The sequence below is a fragment of the Anticarsia gemmatalis genome, chromosome 21 (assembly GCF_050436995.1).
Source record: "Anticarsia gemmatalis isolate Benzon Research Colony breed Stoneville strain chromosome 21, ilAntGemm2 primary, whole genome shotgun sequence".
Classification (NCBI taxonomy): domain Eukaryota; kingdom Metazoa; phylum Arthropoda; class Insecta; order Lepidoptera; family Erebidae; genus Anticarsia; species Anticarsia gemmatalis.
Genome location: NC_134765.1, coordinates 2,038,006 through 2,056,905, shown reverse-complemented (window position 1 = coordinate 2,056,905; position 18,900 = coordinate 2,038,006). Strand labels below are relative to the sequence as shown.

Genomic DNA, 18,900 nt, shown 5'->3' with positions numbered 1-18,900 from the left:
CCGATATTTCTCCCTTTAAATATTTTTACAACATTTATAGACATATTAAGAAAATTCTCATAATAAAGTTCACGAAAACAGTACCAAAAAAATTAAACTGCCACCCACCTGCAACAATTGACCTAGTATTTTCTACCTTTTTAATTTCCCAGGCTTTTCTTTTTCCTACAATCCAAGTGCCAAAGAAAATAAAAGGCCACTTGATCATTGTTTAGTCTGCGAACTGAAATAAAAGTGTGTTTATAAATACAACACCGCTGCCAAAACAACCAAGTAGATATTATTAGTTTGCCCTCAATATTAGCCTTATTTCAGGCTGTAGCAACGAACAGAGTCCAGTTTTTATATATATTAGAAAAATATAGTTTTATTAACAAAGTTATTAGGACTAGCATAACAAAGCTGAAGATGTTTTTGGTTTATTTTAATGCGATTATCATTGGAAGTTCTGTTTTTTTAACCCATGACTGCTTGGTAAGATTATAGTGTCGAATGTGGGAGGGGTTAGGCCTTAATAAGGATCAGATGAGAAAAAACAATTTGTGTTTGACAGCCATTGCTTAGGCTCTAAGCTATCTAACACGACACTACAACCTACTGTAGCAGAAAAATTCATAGACTACCGTTCTTTCTGTCACGCTTTCTTGGCTAAACTAATGAACCAAATTATGAAATTTAGTAAAGAGAAAAGGTAGTGGTAAATGTGGACTTGCATTTTGAAACAAAACGTGGACGAAGCAGCGGGCATAAGGGCTATTTAATTAAAGAAGCCAGTGAAAATGTGAGTTGTTTAGTACCTAAATAATAACGAGAATAATCTAGGCTTTGAACTTAATCATTTAATATTTAGATCAGCTTCTACAGTTTCACTAAGCCTAATTTAATTAAAGTAAAATATTTTTTGGTTTACTTAGCACCTGGGCATCATGATCTAAATATTTTAGTAGAAAATAAACTGTATTATGACCGACTATGTTCTAAACAGAATAACTATTGTACATAGCTAAATTAGCTTACCTATTGGACAAAAAGAAATGAATATCTTGCTTTATTAAGTGCTTATGAAAATGGCTATTTTCAACAGCAGGCTGAGACGGAATGTCGATGATTGTGTTTATTTATTTATTTGGGAAGACTAACAATTACACACTAATTATGAAACAGTACAACGGAAAAACAATATGTGTAAGTTTTTAACTCACTACGTTATCCACAACTTATAGATGTATCGACAGGTTTGAAGTTTTTTCTTGTTTTGGCGGCTTCTTTTGCGTTGTGGCTGTTTGTATGTTTGTCCTCGGGATCGTCAAACAAAACTCAATGCCGGGGTTGTCTTTTCCAACAAATATAAACGGTAGATTTTTTGGAAACAAGTAAATAGGTACAGTATATGTGAAGAAAACTGATTTTACTAACTCATTTTGAAAATAATGTAGCACATGTTTAGTAATTTGATTTAATAAATTCGAACCCTGGAATGAAGTATCGAGTGCTTGTGTAATTAAGTTAGTACGTACATAATTATGTGAATACCTCGTAACTTAATACACTTGATTAGTCTCAAGAGCTATCTATGTACATAAAACGAAAGTTATAGATCGCATTGCTGTTCAATCAATCTTATGAAGTATCTAGTCTAGAAAATTCTCAATTATTTTAATATGGCATATTATAACTCCAAAGTCATAGGCATAGTAACAAGATTATGATGTACCTAAAAAAAGAGTTCGTATGGTATACGAAATGGGTATCTTTTAGTAAGCCGGTTGACGATAGTCGATAGTAATAGAGAATCGCGCTAGCTGTTTCCTAAGTCCTTTATAACTGAGGTAGGCAGAGGTTTTATTTCACCCATGTTTTCCCACTTTTATATATTAGTTCTTCGAAGTAAAAGAGTATATTCAGACTCTTTAACCATATAAAAACATTCCAATATAAACTACAAGAAACTGAATATCACTTTTGCCTAAACCGGGAATCAAATCTGTAACCTCTTGAGTCGAGTACACTACCACTAAGCAAAGAAGCTCTCAATTTCTTAGCTGCATTTCTCTATAGTAATATATTATTCAAGGGAAATAGCGTAGTACCTAAGCTATAGTAGGTAGTCCAAAGTAATCCTATTAGAGAGTATCAACGGATGGCACGTTTGAAGGCAGCAGGCAGGAGGCAGGCGCGCTGACCACGGACGAGACGCGGCGACGCCGAAAATCCGCTACTGACAGACATCAATACAGCTACATAGTAAGTTGACGGCCATTCAATATTCCTTAAGTAACTAACCGGTTTGACGTCTTATTGTGTAAGTGACGGATAATCTATCTGGTAGTTAATGTAAGAATGATGTATGACAACTTCTGTGAATAGGTATTTTATTTGACTTTCTTTTGACTAATTTATATTTGTTTCATAAGTTTAAGTAGAGCAGGACCAGTTTAAAGGCTATTTTCACGGCGTCTTAATAAGTCTCGGATAACTTATCTTATGGATAAAGTAGCAAAAAACGCATGATGATTTTTATTCAAAAGTGGTGAACAGAGTCCAGGGCTAAGCCAGTGTTTCACGGCACCTGATAAGTGTTAGATAACCCTTCCTATGGATAAAGTGATTAACCGATACCTATAACAGATCGGACAGTCGGCTATAGTAAAAAAAGCAAGTTATGTTATGTAATTATGACTTTGTCTCTAAGGTTTCATTAAGAACCTTATTGCAAAACCTTAATTTAATAACCTAAATAACAAATCCACCAAAATAATTACTGCAAATATCGAGGTTGTGATCGCTTTTTGTGAACGAGAATACAAATCCAATACTCTCACAACATGAGTTATATTTTCATTTGGTTTCCAATGCTGCAGTAATTATTAATGCAAAACCAATTCGTGTGCTTACTACTTCATAATGTAACCACATTGTATAGAGAGACTATAGAACAATAACAATATTCGTTTTTGTTGTCGGTGGAAGACATTGAAGTGCCTTTATTATATTTTCTTGATAAGGGTATCATTCTTTTTTGGTTCCAAAGATATTTTTGTTTCATTTATGCTATTTAGGTATACTTTATCTAGCAGTTGAAATCACTGCACCACAAAATATTGCCTGTAGATGGGTTCCCAGTGAGTTGCATGTTTTTAGCAAGCTTTAAAACTAAACTCAATATTTCGACCAAGAATTAAAGAAATTCTATTTCTTAATTTAACAGTTTATACTGGAAAATACTATAAAATCCGTAAGAGCAATTCAATTTCATTCAATAAAAACCAGACAGACTATTCGTTACAGGCCACAGTATAAACAAAAGCGGAGAAATGTACGCAAAATTCCGCAACCGTAGCTAAAATAGAAACTTTTATCTAGAAAAATCAAATAGAAACAGTGGTTTTTTGTTAGACAAGTCAATGCGGAAAAAGTGGAATACGGAATCCGCGTACAATATTCAGTAAAGTACGTACTCAAAAATATTTTCCCCCGGAGACCGTGTTGGTATGTTGCCGTGGAATATTTGTATACACTTCAAACTACATTGCTGTAGTTTAGATATCTCTTTATTAAAATTTTAGATGTATGGAACGTGTTCGTGTATAGAGCGCATTCTATATTCATCTTAAACATTTTATTAAACATATAGGATTTTAATAATTGTGTAATTTGCAGTAAATATTATCTATAGTTAAATACAAATTCGGTATTTTCGCCGAAACAGATGATGCTCATCACGGCTTATGAGGCAGTCCTGGGTTTATCTATTGAGTAAAGCTTTAAGTATCTATCTACCAATCCCTAGAGTGTTCCTAGTAAATAAATGGTAGGCTCGATAGACATACTTTTGATATAGTAAAATTTTCTTTTTTTTTCCGAAAGTCAATAAACAACAAAGTATAGTGTACAAAATAATAGTATAGTCCATAATAGATCGACTACTGGAGTTTGTAAGAAATATTAATGTACTCTTGCAGTACCGCCTATAAAACTATTTCCTTCACATAGTCCGAACATTTATCTCTGGAGAATAAAATTGTGAGGTAGTGCCGTAATACAGTCACAGTGTAATCAGCTTACAAGCAGTATGGAAACGACGTGCAACGTTCGAAACGCCACACAAACACATATGCACGCAACTAGTAACAGCGAACCTTGCAGTTCTGTCAATCACTGTCTGTTTTGAGCTCTTGTCAATGTTCTTGTAATTGAGTGATCTGAAACCACAGAGCAGATAAATTGGACGTACAGCATACGCGTATAATTTTCCCTTAATATGCATGAGCATACAAATATGAATTTACGAACAGTTGTTAATGGGAGATTTTAAGCGGGAATCGTCCTCATCAGCCTCGCCTTTTAACTACGATGAAGTCGGCTTCCAGTCTGACAAGACGCAGCTGAATACAGGTATTTTACATTTAGCGACTACCTACCTCCACATCCTCGGATACAACACGATACCTCTCAGTAAGACTGGTTGTCAGACACTCAAGCTACTCAGATTTAAGCGGCAATACTGGTTCTAATCCAAATAGCCGCTCTTTATCTTTACTTCCCCTGTGGTTAGAACTCGTAATTTCCATACTGTTGTTAAGTTTATACGCTGTGGCACAGCAGTACAGTGTTGGTTCATGCACACGACATCTGCGCGCCGAGTGTTAGCGCGCACTGCAGCCGGTGGAGGACCGCCGGGAATGTCTTCTTGCATATTTTCACTTCCACGAACGCTCTTCATTGGTTGTAGTTTATTTACTTACCGAAGTACCCTGATTGTGTTGGATTTGCATACCTTTATCTATGCATAAAAAATGTTATATAGCTAGTTTTAGCAATTTAATTGTTGCCATTCTGTCTTGTCGCGATAAGCTCAAAATCTACAGAACGGATTTTTATAAAGTGCTCGAAAATGGATAGAGTGATTCTTGAGAAGAGTTTCAGAATTCAGTGTATTAATTGTAAGGTTGAAACTGTGTTACGCGGCTAAAGTTGGCATGGGCTATTAATATAAATTTATTAAGAAAATAATATATATTTTAATGAGTTTCAGTTTGCTGTATGTTGATAGTTTACTTTTTCCGTCACTCATGTCCCATTTTGTTTCGCTGACATTAAGAGCACAGTTTTTCAAACACAAAATAGTTAGAATTCAACCACAAAAATATAAGAAAAACCTTCCAAAAAAGGCTGTTGTTTTTTCTACGTTTCCGCAACCAATAAAAGAATATTAGAAGTGTCGGTATTGTTCCGTGTTGTTTTGAGCGCGGCTCGTGAGCCGAGTGAGCCGAGTGAGCGAAGTGAGGTGGCTGTAAATTGTGTAAGTTGCGCTGTGTCGCGCACTGGAACATGTTTCAATTAACGCAAACGACCCACTGTTACCCACTGTTCACTGGTACCAACTGCTAGACTGACGTGACGTTGATATAACACTACATTTACATTTTATTGTTTGTTTGTCTGCTGCTAAATTGTGGTCTGTTGTAAATAGAATGTATTTACCCCGTTGTAGGCTTAGTTTTGGACACCGGACAAACCTCAGATTTGAGATAGGGTTTATAGACTTGAGTCCAGTACACTGTCCTACGGTGGTTGGTGGGTTAGTACCTAAGGACTGTATCTATTACTCCTTCCCTCTAACAAATATGTTGACTTATGACGTTATATACTTAGTATCATGTATGTTCTAAGTTAACTAAACAAGGTAGGGCCAGTTTAATAGTAAGTTAAAGTATTCGGTAAGTAGTAAAAAAGAAGTTCATTAGTCTGTTTAGTGTTTGTAACACTACTACTCAAAAAATATTGTCAAATCAGGCAACAGTTTATGGGGGAGATTCCTTTATTATATTTTAAACAGCTAAATAGGTCAGCGTCGGCAGAGGTTAACTTACTATAACAAAAACAAACATTTCTATTTAATTCATTTATTATTAAATCACAACAACGTTTTTCAAACAATAGATCGATGGTGATATTAATTGACACTATATCTATCAGTATGGATTAAGATGAATGTCATTGTGATTAATTCCGGTCACGCAGATTGTATGCTATGAATCAAGGTCCTTATTCAATAACCTATTATAATTACTATCGATCTAAAGCTATCCCACAAGTCGATTCCCAAACTCTTGGTTTATAAATTCTTTCTTATATTCTCTAATATAACAATCGACTCGCCAAAACCAGACTGCTCATCCCATATGTTTATCTATAATATTACTTCACTATGTGTTAGTCAAATCCTTATTACGTGTATGTTTGAAAATGGTAAATCTTTGATAAATTGTAATTCTAACTATTCTACTGCAATATTTGTTCTGTGTTAGTCGAGAAAGATTACGTGATTACTTGCTCCTAATTTGTTGAACACGAAACTCTATATCAAGTATCCTCATTAGTATTTACATCATTTGTTTGGCACGAAGGTTCTAACGTATCACAAATTCACGCAAAATATCAAAAGAGACATAGCAACATATGGATAATGTGTATTTTATTTATAAACGAAATGTGGAGGATAAAAATGTACACGTTCTTTTACATAAAAATTGTGAATTACAAGAAAGCGAAATGTATCTCGTCATTTTTACACCCTCAAAAGGACCACCAATCTCAATCTAATTGAATGTTACACATATTTTCCATATATTTCCCTAATTCCGATACTGTCAAATTAAGCTAGGATTATAGTTGAAAACACAAACAATTTAACGACGGAATAATAATGGATGACACTTAGACCCTAAACACTAGAAATCTCTAAACATTCTCGCTCTATAACTCATAAAGGCGTTAAAACGTGTGAAATTACAAAACGTACATACTTGTTCCCAACAGGTCGACGCTAATATCAGTTAAATTCTCTGGGTATAATTAATAAATTACTCTCTTAATATTATTGTACTTAATTGGGAAAATTTTGAATGCACCTACATTCCGTTGCGCATCTAGACTACGAAGTATATGAATAATGTAGTGACGAGCAGGTCTTTATACAAAGAGCTCGCACTGTTCTCGTTAGCCGGCAGAAACGAGCTGGGAGCGGCGGGCGCCGACACCGCGTGGTTGTGAATTCTCGACTCCTCGTACGACCCACTTCCTTCACTTTCGTCTTCGTCGTCATCGGACGGCACCGTCGGATCTTGCTTTAAAGCCTCAGCTCTCGGTCTCTCCGAATCTCTTAAAATTGTATGGATATCCATTGTCGAAGGAACGGATCCTAAAGTAATGGGTTGTGATGAACTCTTTGCTATTGTAGTGGAAGCTTCTGTCACTTCAGTCGTTATCGCTTTGTACAGATGTTCCTCATCTGTGTCGTTCTTGAATTTAGAAAGTAATTCGCACACGTTCAGTTGTCTCACATCAGTGGCATTAGATATATAGTTCTGAAGTTCGTTCCTCCATTCGACAGAGAAAGGCGCGTTACACAAGTTAGAGTGACACACACAAGTGACCACGATTGAAGTGTTGGTCGGAGTCCTCACCGAGCAGGGCTTCTTCGTGACGGGGGCGCAAATCAACGATGAACGGAAATCTGTAGAAAATATTAAAATAATTTTAATATTCTATTCGATTATCCGTTAAGCGTTTCGAATCAAAAAACATTATAAAGTCTGCCGTCGCGCGTCGACTATAAAGAAATATGATAATTTCCGTCCAATTTCGTTCACCGCGCTTATTCAACTCACAATAACATTACCATTCCTCGCTGAAAGAGCAATTTTTCTTTGACAGAGTAATAACATACTAGAATGTAATGAAATTACGCCTTTAGGCGCTTTCAAGGGTTTTATTTTCATTCCTCTTACATGCATCATTTGCAAGCTTCATTCTGAATGTATTCGAGTTGTGTTTATTGTACGGCGATACATACATAAATCGTTTCACAGATTGCAGATGCTCGCTATTTATCGTGCTTGTTTTTGCGATAAATTACTACAGTGTCGGCAATTCTTTCAAACTAAAAGAAAGATGGGAAGTTTGAAACATATCCAAGGTTTTGATAGTTTTTAATGTGTTTTTAGTGGGTAAGTTATGGCCGGGTGGTGTGTGTTTGTGTGAGAGTACTGACCGGGGCCGGAGGCGGCGGTGGCGCACAGCGGCCTCTTTGTCGGGCACGTGACGGACGCCCAGCCACTCGACTGCTCACACGATGTCGTGCCGTTAGCGCGACAGCTGTAGCACCGGCTCGGTTGGATATCTGAAAACAAACAGTGTTTATAAACCTGGACAATTAATTATGATAACATTTTAAATTAAAATAGCATGATAAGTTTTAAAGACTTTAGCTATTACTTAGTAGTGGCAAAGACTAGTATTGTTTCTAAATCATCACTAATTGTTATCAGCCTTGTACTATATCAATCTAAATAGTAAATAGTATAGGTATATGCCCATTTCTAGCTAGAATATCCAACTGATTGTACAATAAATATTGAGACTCGTAGTCACACACAATTAAGTAGGTAATTTTGTTCTCTGTTTCCTCAGCTACCGCAGCCTAATAAAATCTAAGCAAGGGAGAAAAAAACGAAATAAAACTGTCGTGTATTTTTCCAGTGCAAATGTAATTCCAAACGACAAATATCTTACTGCGGGGTGAAGTGCACATATCGAGCAAATTCGATTAGGCTTTGTCGGAAACTTGGATCTGAGCCAGCGCAAAAAACGAGCAAGCTTTTGTGAGCCCAGGTAATATACACAACAATAATCAAAACTCCGACCAGTGTTTGTTGTTCTTTACCAATCTTATATACTTGTGTACCGGCTTTAATGCAAACAAGGAATAAGAATAAAAACAGTAGATTTCAGAGTTATGGCGGCACTGAAGCTACTAACTTTGCTTATGTTATTTTCATAAAAGAATATTAATTTCCGCGTCAGTCAAACTAAAATGAATTTTGAAGTTAATTCATCTTGCTATTGAATCTGTTTGCTACTATTGTCTTTTTATAACTTTTTATTTAAAATGACAATAGTAACTATTTAGTAATTAATTATAGTTGGAGTCTACTTCCAAAACACCACGATCGGGGATAATCGAAAACTGGACTTGGTAATAGTTAGCGGCACACAAACACATTATATTTGTTATAAGTAATTGCTTAGAGGCAGTCGTATCATAACTCAGGCAAAGTCGAAAGTTTAACTTTGACACACACAGCCATAACAACAAACAAGTGAGGGTTGCGGTGTGAACCAACCCTTCCTAACTTTGATCACGACTTGCCAACTACATACGTACCACGAGTACGTGTGTATGTGTGTATGTTGTGAATATACGCGTACTACGCGCCAGTCATGACCCTGCGATATCTGCGAAGCGTTTTAAGTATTTCGGATTCTCCTTTTTTTCCGTTTTACATAACATGGCAAGGTAAAGTATGCGCGCGTAATTTTGTTTTTATCAGACTTTACCGAAGCTATTTATAGGAGCCTGTTTATGTAGACATATGCTGCGAAACATGCCACCTAATCCGATGGAAGGGGACGGCATTATTACAGCCACGATACTTTCAAAACATAACCGCAATGCGGTGCAACACAAGAAAAGAACAAAACGTAGTCGGTGTTAGTTGAGCTTCATTATTAGTTAGAAAGTACGTGTAACTGGATGTAACATGATCACTGTTTGGAACATTCTTACTTTGAGATATATTAACATAAAGAGCATTAACTCGCTACCATTGACTTATTACAGGGCTCGGAGTGGGACTGCATAACTTTCCACATTATACATGAACTATTTCGACTAAAGCGGCTATTTCTTACTCGTGACCCGGCTCAATTCCTCGCAATGTCTCTTTTTGTTCTAACTAAGGGACAAAACATTCCTGTAGTAATATTACTATCATATGGGCACGTGTAAGAGATTTAATCTTTGGATAAATAGCTTACAGTTGTGACTAGAATAAACTCCTGTCTTTGTGGCAGAAGAGGGTTAGATTTAGGGTGGCATCGCCGTAGGCAAACGAGGATTGAGCCTCCTACTATAGTGGGTACTAACTGTCTACCCCGAAGCGTCGATCACGAGCTTTATCGCCTCTTTTATTCCTTATGTTATTATTTCATTAAATCGTTTGTTAGTATTGCGTTGATAGTAAAAATATTACGAGCGTGCTATGAAACCAGTGATGTTTCGCGTCCTTCGTAACGACGGAATGTTAGCCAGTATGTCATAGTGGCACTCATGTGAAAATACAATACAATGTAGGAATCACATTTATCATTTTGCAAATTTTTATTGATGTGCTATCAATGTTTTAATCAAGCAAATGTAACAATAATCTTTTATTCAGTCATACTTTGCTGATTCATACAATAGAATGAACTAGAAATATAAAAAGTATTTTGAAATAAAATCCCTGAAAATAATTCCAGAGTTATATGAACGTATCCATTGTCAAAAATGGACTTGAACAAAAATAAAAATTTTCACAAATATATTTGAATAGTTGTATCATTTTATATTCTGTACATTGTGCAAATTGCATAAGTTTTATGCTATAAATATATAACTGCGGCCAGTGTGGCACATACTCCATTTATTTTATTTTCAACTGGACTATAAACTAAAGCTTATTGGACCATTCGCGATACGAACACGCGCTTGTTTCAACTTCATACTACTATTTAAAACAAGACACAGTTTACTATTTTGCTTTCATTACATATTTTAGCTATAAACTAACGCTAGCAAAACTCACTTACAACAACATACCAACTATTAAAATTGTTTTCAACTACAGTCATATTTTTTTATTTTATTTTCCACTACATATTAATATTTTATTAATATTTCAAAAATATTCACATAAAAGCCAACTATAATCATTTATATAAAAGAAAAATACTGAAACAAATTGTAAAAAAAATATTATATTTATATTTATTTTATATTAGTTTTTCCTTCGAGTTTCCCGTGACATCAACTCCATAGAACAGTAATATTTTTTAGTCAGTCCCTTATTGAAACAGGATATAAAACATCCCCTGTATACAAAACTGACGCTCCCTATTCAATAACCCATTTGATTCCCGGAAATTGGAAGATGGAAAGTCCCATTAAAATATGTACAGTTATTTTAGAACGAAATTCACCAATATACGTTGGAAAAGGTTTGGCAGATGTAAAGAAAATATATAAAATGTAACATGAACGCAATTCTAATAAAGTTTGGTAAATATTGAGTTTTATCAAACAAAGAAGAATCTTCAGATCTGATTTAACTAAATCAGGAAATCTGCCAACAAATTGTTTATAAAATTCATCAATTAATCGTAAACTGATGTTCAGTGAAACAGAATAATAAAATTAAACTTTCTTTAGGAAAAAATCGATCGATTAACCATCAACATTTGGAAGTACCTCCGCCGTGTTGTAATAAAAGAAAGGGAAACTTTTTAAAATCGTAAAACGACGTTTTGTTTAAATTGGAAATCAGAAAACTCTTGGTGGATGTAATGTTGGGGTCTTTTGAAGTGGCCTGTAGAAGTTAGTACGTTGTGTGACGCACACACCGCACGCTGTTGGACGGCGCTCGGCGCTCGACGCTAAGGTACATCGTTGTCGAGACAACCGTTCCCCGAGAGCCCGTGTGCGGTTACCACATAAAAATTGTTTGAATCAAGATAAACAGCTGACGTACACTTTTGAGTTTGCTCCCACCTCTATTTGTCTTGTATGACATGTGGTGCAAGCGTAACTTTGTTAACAAACAGCTGAACACTAATTTAATTTGTACCTCTATATTGCTTGTAGTCCGTTTTGATTAAGCTACACGCTTAAAACCTGTTGTCTTTGTATTAGGCTTCATTTTCTCACTAAACATAACCTTATTTCATGAATGTGACGTTATATAATAATCTCTATACTCTATGCAATAACTGTCAGAACAAAAAAAATTCTTCCATTAGCAATTTCTGGCGATGCAAAACTGTTAATTTATACTAACATAGTTTGTTAAATTAAAATATTTAGCCTCCTTGTAGCACATAGCAATTTACTACGAAATGGTAACTGAAATGTTAATTATTTTAGAAATCTTTCCAGGAAGTATTCGCTTATGGTTAAATTTAATAGTTAGCAACACAAACAGTAGTTGAAAACAACAATGTTTGATCATAATTATCAAACTGCCAGCTTGTAATAATACGCTTACATAACAAAACACTAACAATGCAAGCGATAACAAATTGCTGATAGATTGTTTTTGTTCTAGTCGCGTTTTATCCAATCATTCATAGCGTTTTTAGGTTAGCCACTGATCTAGATAATCTATCTCAGCTGCTTTTGGGAATTTTCGTCTAAGCAATAATTAATTATGAAGACTGATTCATCTTTTTTTATTCTCTAGAAATCTTTAATGAAAACATTTTTTACTTATTTATATCAGATAAGAGTGATTAATTTATGCACTAAAATTCATTTTTATCTAAAGACCGTCTCCACCCATCAAGAGCAATATAAAAACTCAATTGATTTATCTTGGCAATGTGATGATATTTTACTTTGCCGTCAAGCCAGTCATTGATCTACTCCATGGGATTTGCGTGGTATCTCACGATCTAAACAGTTCCCATACATTTTACGCCATGGTTATTTTAAAAAATAATTTTAAACTATTATTTTATGCAAGTTTCCTCTCTGCAAGATTCCGTTCTAGAAATGCAAAAAGGATGCTTGCTTGCTATAGAGAATACAACTATATACTATCAGCCTATTCTTTCAAAAACAGAGTACAAAACTGCATTTCAACGTGTGCAAGTAGCAAGTAACGTGAGTACATTCGTATTGAACAGTTAACAGTCAAGTCAGAGAATCCGCGTCTCTTAAAATAATACCTTGGCTTGATCGAGCTCGTTAGTATGGATGGACGGGGCGCGGAAAGGCGAAGCTAGAGAGAGCCGGGATTATTGGCCCCCGCCCCGACCAACTATAGATAAACGCGATACCTTCAGAATGTGCACTGAATAACGTTTAACTAGAATATTGCAGGCTGCAGGTGACCGCTGTAATTAAGTTGCACCGCGAACAAAGACTGTTGTGATAATCATGATATTGTTCAATGGTTGTTTATAAGATGTAAGTAGATCGATATTAGGTTAATATTTGGTGTTTATGAAAGGATACATAAAAACTTTTGTTAAAAAGAGAGGTGCTTTCGTTTGATAAGTATGACTTTATGCTCGAAACGGCATTACCTTTAGTTTGTAAATTTAAGAATAAAATAACAATAATAACAAGAATGGTTCTTTTTTGCTTACTTTTGCATGGCTATTACAGTCCTTTGTTACATAAAAACTAAAGTGAATAGAAATGTCTGTTCCCTGAGTTCACCCGATAGTTCAAAGTTCATTCAAATAGGAAGCTGAAACTTTGCTTTAAATAATTTATATTTGAGTAGATGTTCAGTTCGCGTCGATATGTTCCGGAAAACCAACAATCTCAAGGAAGGAAGGCCCTCGAATGGCGACTACAGACCGGAAAATCGACGTACAAGGGCCCTTTCGAAGACGGACAGACGATTTGCCCAGTCAAACTGAATGTAAACGACATATTGTAAATAACTGTTCGGAAATACACCATCGAGATGTTACTTACGACCTTTCGATATTGTCGTGTCTTTGTGCCCATGTTTGACATTTAAGGTTTCTGGGAAGAAAAGCTTGTCATACGCTAGAGGCGCTTGGCAATTAAAATGTCAGGTTCAATAATACGTATATTAATGATCATTTTCTTTTTTGTGTAATCCGATAATATTTTCCGTAATCGCCTACTTCCTACGACAAAATGTTTTCTATGAGATATCGTTCTATGTTTGTACGTTATATTTTCAAGGCACGATTTAAATAATTGATAATATGAAAGAGTATATCCCAGAAAAGAGAATTGTCTCTAAACTAAGTCCACAAAGAGCCTCCGTCAATACGATGTTAGGATTTAACATTCCAGTAAGTCTCATCAAAATCAGTGCAGCAGTTTCTTACATCACACCTTACAAACTAACCGACTTTATTCTATATAAATCACGTATCAAAATTAGTACAGTAATTTCGTACATCACACGTTACAAACTAACGTACCATAATCTTACACATACTACCCACCTCCTTCCTGCAGGGCGCCAGTCCTCACATCAGTCACCAGAAGCACCACGACGCTCATGAACCACATTGAAGAATACATCTTATTATATTCTTATACACTTGATATAAAGTTTAGACTTAATTGACTTTACACTATGACCCACTTCTTAGTCTTTGCACTTGTTTAAATGAACATTATTCTTCTGCTGCAAATTAAATTATATGTAAAGATGTATGAGAGGTGTTTGAAGGGTTCATCAAATAATTGTTCAATTTATTGACATGATTGTTGAAAAATGCTGTCCAATTAATTTAAGTATCAATTGTTCTATTATAATCGTAGTTACAAACATGACATTTTATTTTTAAAAAATTGTAAGTGTTACACTAATTATATTGTTCATGAAAGACAGTTAATTATTGTCTTACAAACTAAACATATAGTATACTTATATATCATTTATAATCGAACCCAGCCAAAACGCCGGGATACTGAGTTACGATATCTTTAAGGCTTCATCGCACTTAGGACCTGTAGATGGCTTAAAATCGTTGATAAGTTTATTAACATAATCTTCAAATCAAAGTGATTGATCACAATTTGATCGATCGCTTTGACGATTGGTCACATTAAAGAAGACTGTACACTGATTAGACAGCATGTCATTGTCAACAAAATTTTACATTGATAAAACCTTTCAAAAACTGTGGTCTGTAACATAATCACAAAAAAGGTTTTAATAATAATCCTGGTATTTCATCGTGGTTTAATTTAAAAAGTTTTAGCATTTTTCGCGACCTCTTTTAGGCATTTATGTTCGCTGTAATGAAATCTGTTTCAATTAAAGCAAATATTTTGATAAAAAATATTAAGATTTTTTGAATCCACGCTAATGTTAGGTTAGGATAATCATATTTAACTAATTATAATATTCTTAGGATTATTATTAAGATCGTAATGTTGTAATTATCCTACAACATATTAAATTCAACAATATAATAAGTATTACATAAAATATAGAGGTAGTGCTAAGAGTAAGTAGACTGCCCACGTGTAATTTCATATTTACAGTAGTATATTTTACTCACATTACTAAGATTAATATTTTACAGCTTAGTCTGTTTCAAAATACTACGTATGTATATATGAAAGCAAACTATTTAAGTGATATTCTAATTCAAATCTTAAAATCATAATTAAATAAAGTGAAAAGTTTAATAACATATAAGATACTCAACTTTCTCTTTCTACGCTCACAATTGAAATAACAATAGATTCAAATATTTACTCATAAATAACCTCACAGACAATCTAGCCACGTGGTTCAAATAGCAATTAACCCAAAAACAGCAAAACACGTTCTTATCATCACTCAAAACACTGAAATAAGCAGATTTATATAATAATAAAAAGGTACTCTCTAAATGACTTTTTTGTTATAAATACCCTAGCAAACTATATAATATAGCTTAAATAATGTATAAAATATTGTAATTATATATAATAACCATTTGAACTTTACACTGAAGCTGAAACACAGTTATAAATATGATCACGAGTCCACGCACGTGTTTACCGAACCGCGAGTTCGTAGCGGTAGCGTAGCAGCACAGCGTAGCGTTCGTACTACGAGCCGTAGCCAACTGCCGTAACCCGTAGCTCGGCTGATTCGCGCATCCCCCGGGGCGGCTGCACTATACCACGTGAATTATTCCCTCGAAGGTTCACAATACCGTGTGTCGTGGGTTGCTGCTTTGTCATACATTGTGCTAACGTTGATGGAAAATAACATCCTATAATGATGGCGTAATTAATTCATTGAAAATGTAAAAAAAATATTTTTTGTCAGATTATTTTGATATATTATTTCCAACTTTTGTATCTCTTTTATAATTTCCGACTAATGTATGTCAAACTTTAAAAACGAATTGGGTAATCAGTTTTATTTTGCTAGGTTTAGACTAAGGATTCGATATAAAGCTAGTATATTTATCTATCTTCTAATTTTGCACTGTAAAAATAAGAAATAACTGTTTCAAATTTGAATAATAATTGCTTTTAATAATTTTAATTGATTTAGCTTGTAAGAATCGTCTGAGGAGTCCTTTTTTTGCCCAGTGCCTACCCCTATAGGAACAAGGCGTATTTTTATGTATGTCTGTAAAAAAAATATTGCTCTATCAACATTTAACATACCACAATAAATTTCCGTTTCGTTCCATACAATGCAACGTCATTCCGGTTTGTGGACTACCATTGACCAGGCTATTGAGAATGCACAAATATTTACAATCGTTAAATACCTTATTGATATTACTCTCCACAGTATATTGTTTACCAATGCGGTTCAACTGGTACATTTACGTACATTATTTAAGGCTCTTCTTGCCTGAAAATAATCGACATCGTGTACAAAATTACATAAGGTACAATTTATGAGTAAAGTTAAATATATTTTTTTATTCTGTACAAAAAACATTTGCCTCCACTTTAAAATCAAAATGAAATCATTTATTAATTTAGGTCAAATACTGACACGATAGTCAATGATACAGAGAGTGAATTTTCCACCAGTTCGGAAGATAGAGCCAATGAGAAGAGGTGGCTAGAAACTCCGGGCATATTTTTTTAGTCGCTTAATGGTTTTAACAATATTTATGTTTAGTATAAATCATTGATGATGTAAGGAGCTGCTACCAACGCTACCGAACACACTTTGGTCATAACATAAATTAAATCAATATATCAAGGTGCTAATATATTAGGTTTCGTTATAATTATTTGAAATTATAACGAAACTTTTGCCTATATATGATATCTTAACAATTTAACCTTATCGGCAATTGATAGTCTTACTACTTTTTCTTAAGCCTGTATCAATCCTACTGTTGAAATGAAGCCACTCCCGTGGACTTCCAGACAATTCAGTCGCTTACTTTACTCCCAAGTTAGATTAATTACCTAGACTCATAGTTTGATCTACATATTTTACGTCTTAAACTTTTACAAAAACCTCACCTGCATAGTTTGGTCTTTCATCACCTGCTAGTGGTGCGACAGAGCGGTGCACGAGACACCGTTCACTGTCGTTTAACTTCACATATTTTTACATAAATCTACACTGGATGCAATCACTTCTAAATTCCCTTGTGTCCGTTCCTCTCGACCGTTTTTGGATGCATTTATTTATATTTATAAGGGTTTACTTGTAGCACAAAGGTTTCTGATTGTTTAAATGTTGAAGAAATGTGGGAGTTACAAATATGTATTAGGCATAGCGACTGAGACTAGTCTTTGGCAAGGTTTCTACTACGAAGGACTTTGACATCATTGATAAATTCCCGGTTAACCCTGGTTAATTTTGGTTAAATGTTTATATGCTTCCTATAATATAGTATAATCAGTTACAAATACCGAATGCATCTACCACAAAGTATCAAAAGGTGAGTTTAACAAAGTAGTCATCATAAATGAATCCAAGGCAATCCTGTAATCAATAAAAGCCATTAAAACAATATTCATAGTCTATATTATTCAAATGTCTGCAAGATTTGTCTGTATTCACAACTGGAAATGTTGAAGGTGATAAAATGATAAATTACTTGTTTACGAGTTGCCATTGTTTACGCTGTCTAAAATGAAAATTTGGGCTTGTCATAATGGAAATTTATGTCGGGACAAATTAATAAAAACAATTTGCGTTATATGATATTTTAATTAACAGGGCTCCTAATAGGATAGAATATACAATATGGCTCTGCGTATAATTACAACATATTCAGCGAGTCGCTTTACATTAAAATAATAAAATGTTTAACTGGAATACTCTGTGAAGGAAACATTACATATGTAGGAGGTTTTAGTCACGAAATAAAATAGTTTTTAAATATATATTGCAATAAATGCAACCTTAGTAGTAATTTGATGAAAAAATCACTTCAAGTTCAATAACAAATACTATATGCAATTAAAAATATATCAATAAATACTAACACATTCTACAGACATTGTTCTAACAATGTATACATAAATCTAATAAATACACAACATCTAACATGTTACACGTAATCAAAACAGATGTTTTTCTCCACAGAGTGTCTTCCTGAAGACGCACATAGACATGAAGTAAAACAGTCACGCTTAATCTCCGGGGGGAAACAACGACGAAACAAGTAATTATTTACAAATAAGAATAATGTATTCAGTGAAGAAAAAGAATCGAATAAATCTCGTCTCCCCGACGAAGGGTGTAGGCTTAAGCCTCGGACACACAACATAGTGTCGAATTGCCTCTATAAATGTGCCCACTTGTTACCTCATAAAAATAACTAACAAATCTTTGTAGGCACTAATAACGTTCAGTGTGTTGTTAACCTTGTTTCATAGACAGCTTTATTGTTCAAATGAATTCATGTTCAACCTTCCTCGATTACTTTCTTACTTTTATTCGAATATACATTAATATTGATTTCGACGTATTCTTTTCTGCATTTCAGAGAAAGCTTTATTACTAATTGAACGAACTAATAAAGAAAAAATGATGTATCGTTATATAACAAATCTCCCCAGTCGTTTCACAGAATCGCATGAATATTACAATGAAACAGTGTGAGGGTAAAGCGCTAAAGTGTTACTCATGTATTTTGTTACCGAGCGTAAGATACCATAAAGTATAAGAGGTAATAAATTATAGCGGTATACCGCACCGGACAGGGGCAGCAACAAAGAAACTTCCACCGATTAACTTTGTCCACGCGAGCGGAGTCACGGACAAAAGCTTTCTCTACTCAAGACTTCGCTCTTGCTAATTTTATTATGTTCAAGCT

General features: G+C 34.5%; 1 protein-coding gene across 3 annotated transcripts; it reads right to left on the bottom strand.

The window, feature by feature from the left end:
• Positions 1 to 5,907: 5,907 nt before the first annotated feature.
• LOC142982176 (uncharacterized) lies at positions 5,908 to 15,710 on the bottom strand. 3 transcript variants are annotated; one of them, XM_076128564.1, is made up of 4 exons: positions 15,583 to 15,710; positions 14,095 to 14,279; positions 8,057 to 8,185; positions 5,908 to 7,519 (listed from the first exon to the last, which is right to left on the bottom strand). In XM_076128564.1, exons 2-4 carry the CDS (start codon positions 14,171 to 14,173, stop codon positions 6,933 to 6,935), a joined length of 795 nt encoding a protein of 264 aa, XP_075984679.1. In that variant the 5' UTR covers positions 14,174 to 14,279; positions 15,583 to 15,710; the 3' UTR covers positions 5,908 to 6,932. The 3 variants fall into 3 exon arrangements, with proteins under 3 accessions (XP_075984679.1, XP_075984680.1, XP_075984681.1); XM_076128565.1 differs by having other exon boundaries at positions 14,095 to 14,276; positions 15,583 to 15,702; XM_076128566.1 differs by having other exon boundaries at positions 15,597 to 15,702.
• Positions 15,711 to 18,900: the final 3,190 nt, after the last annotated feature.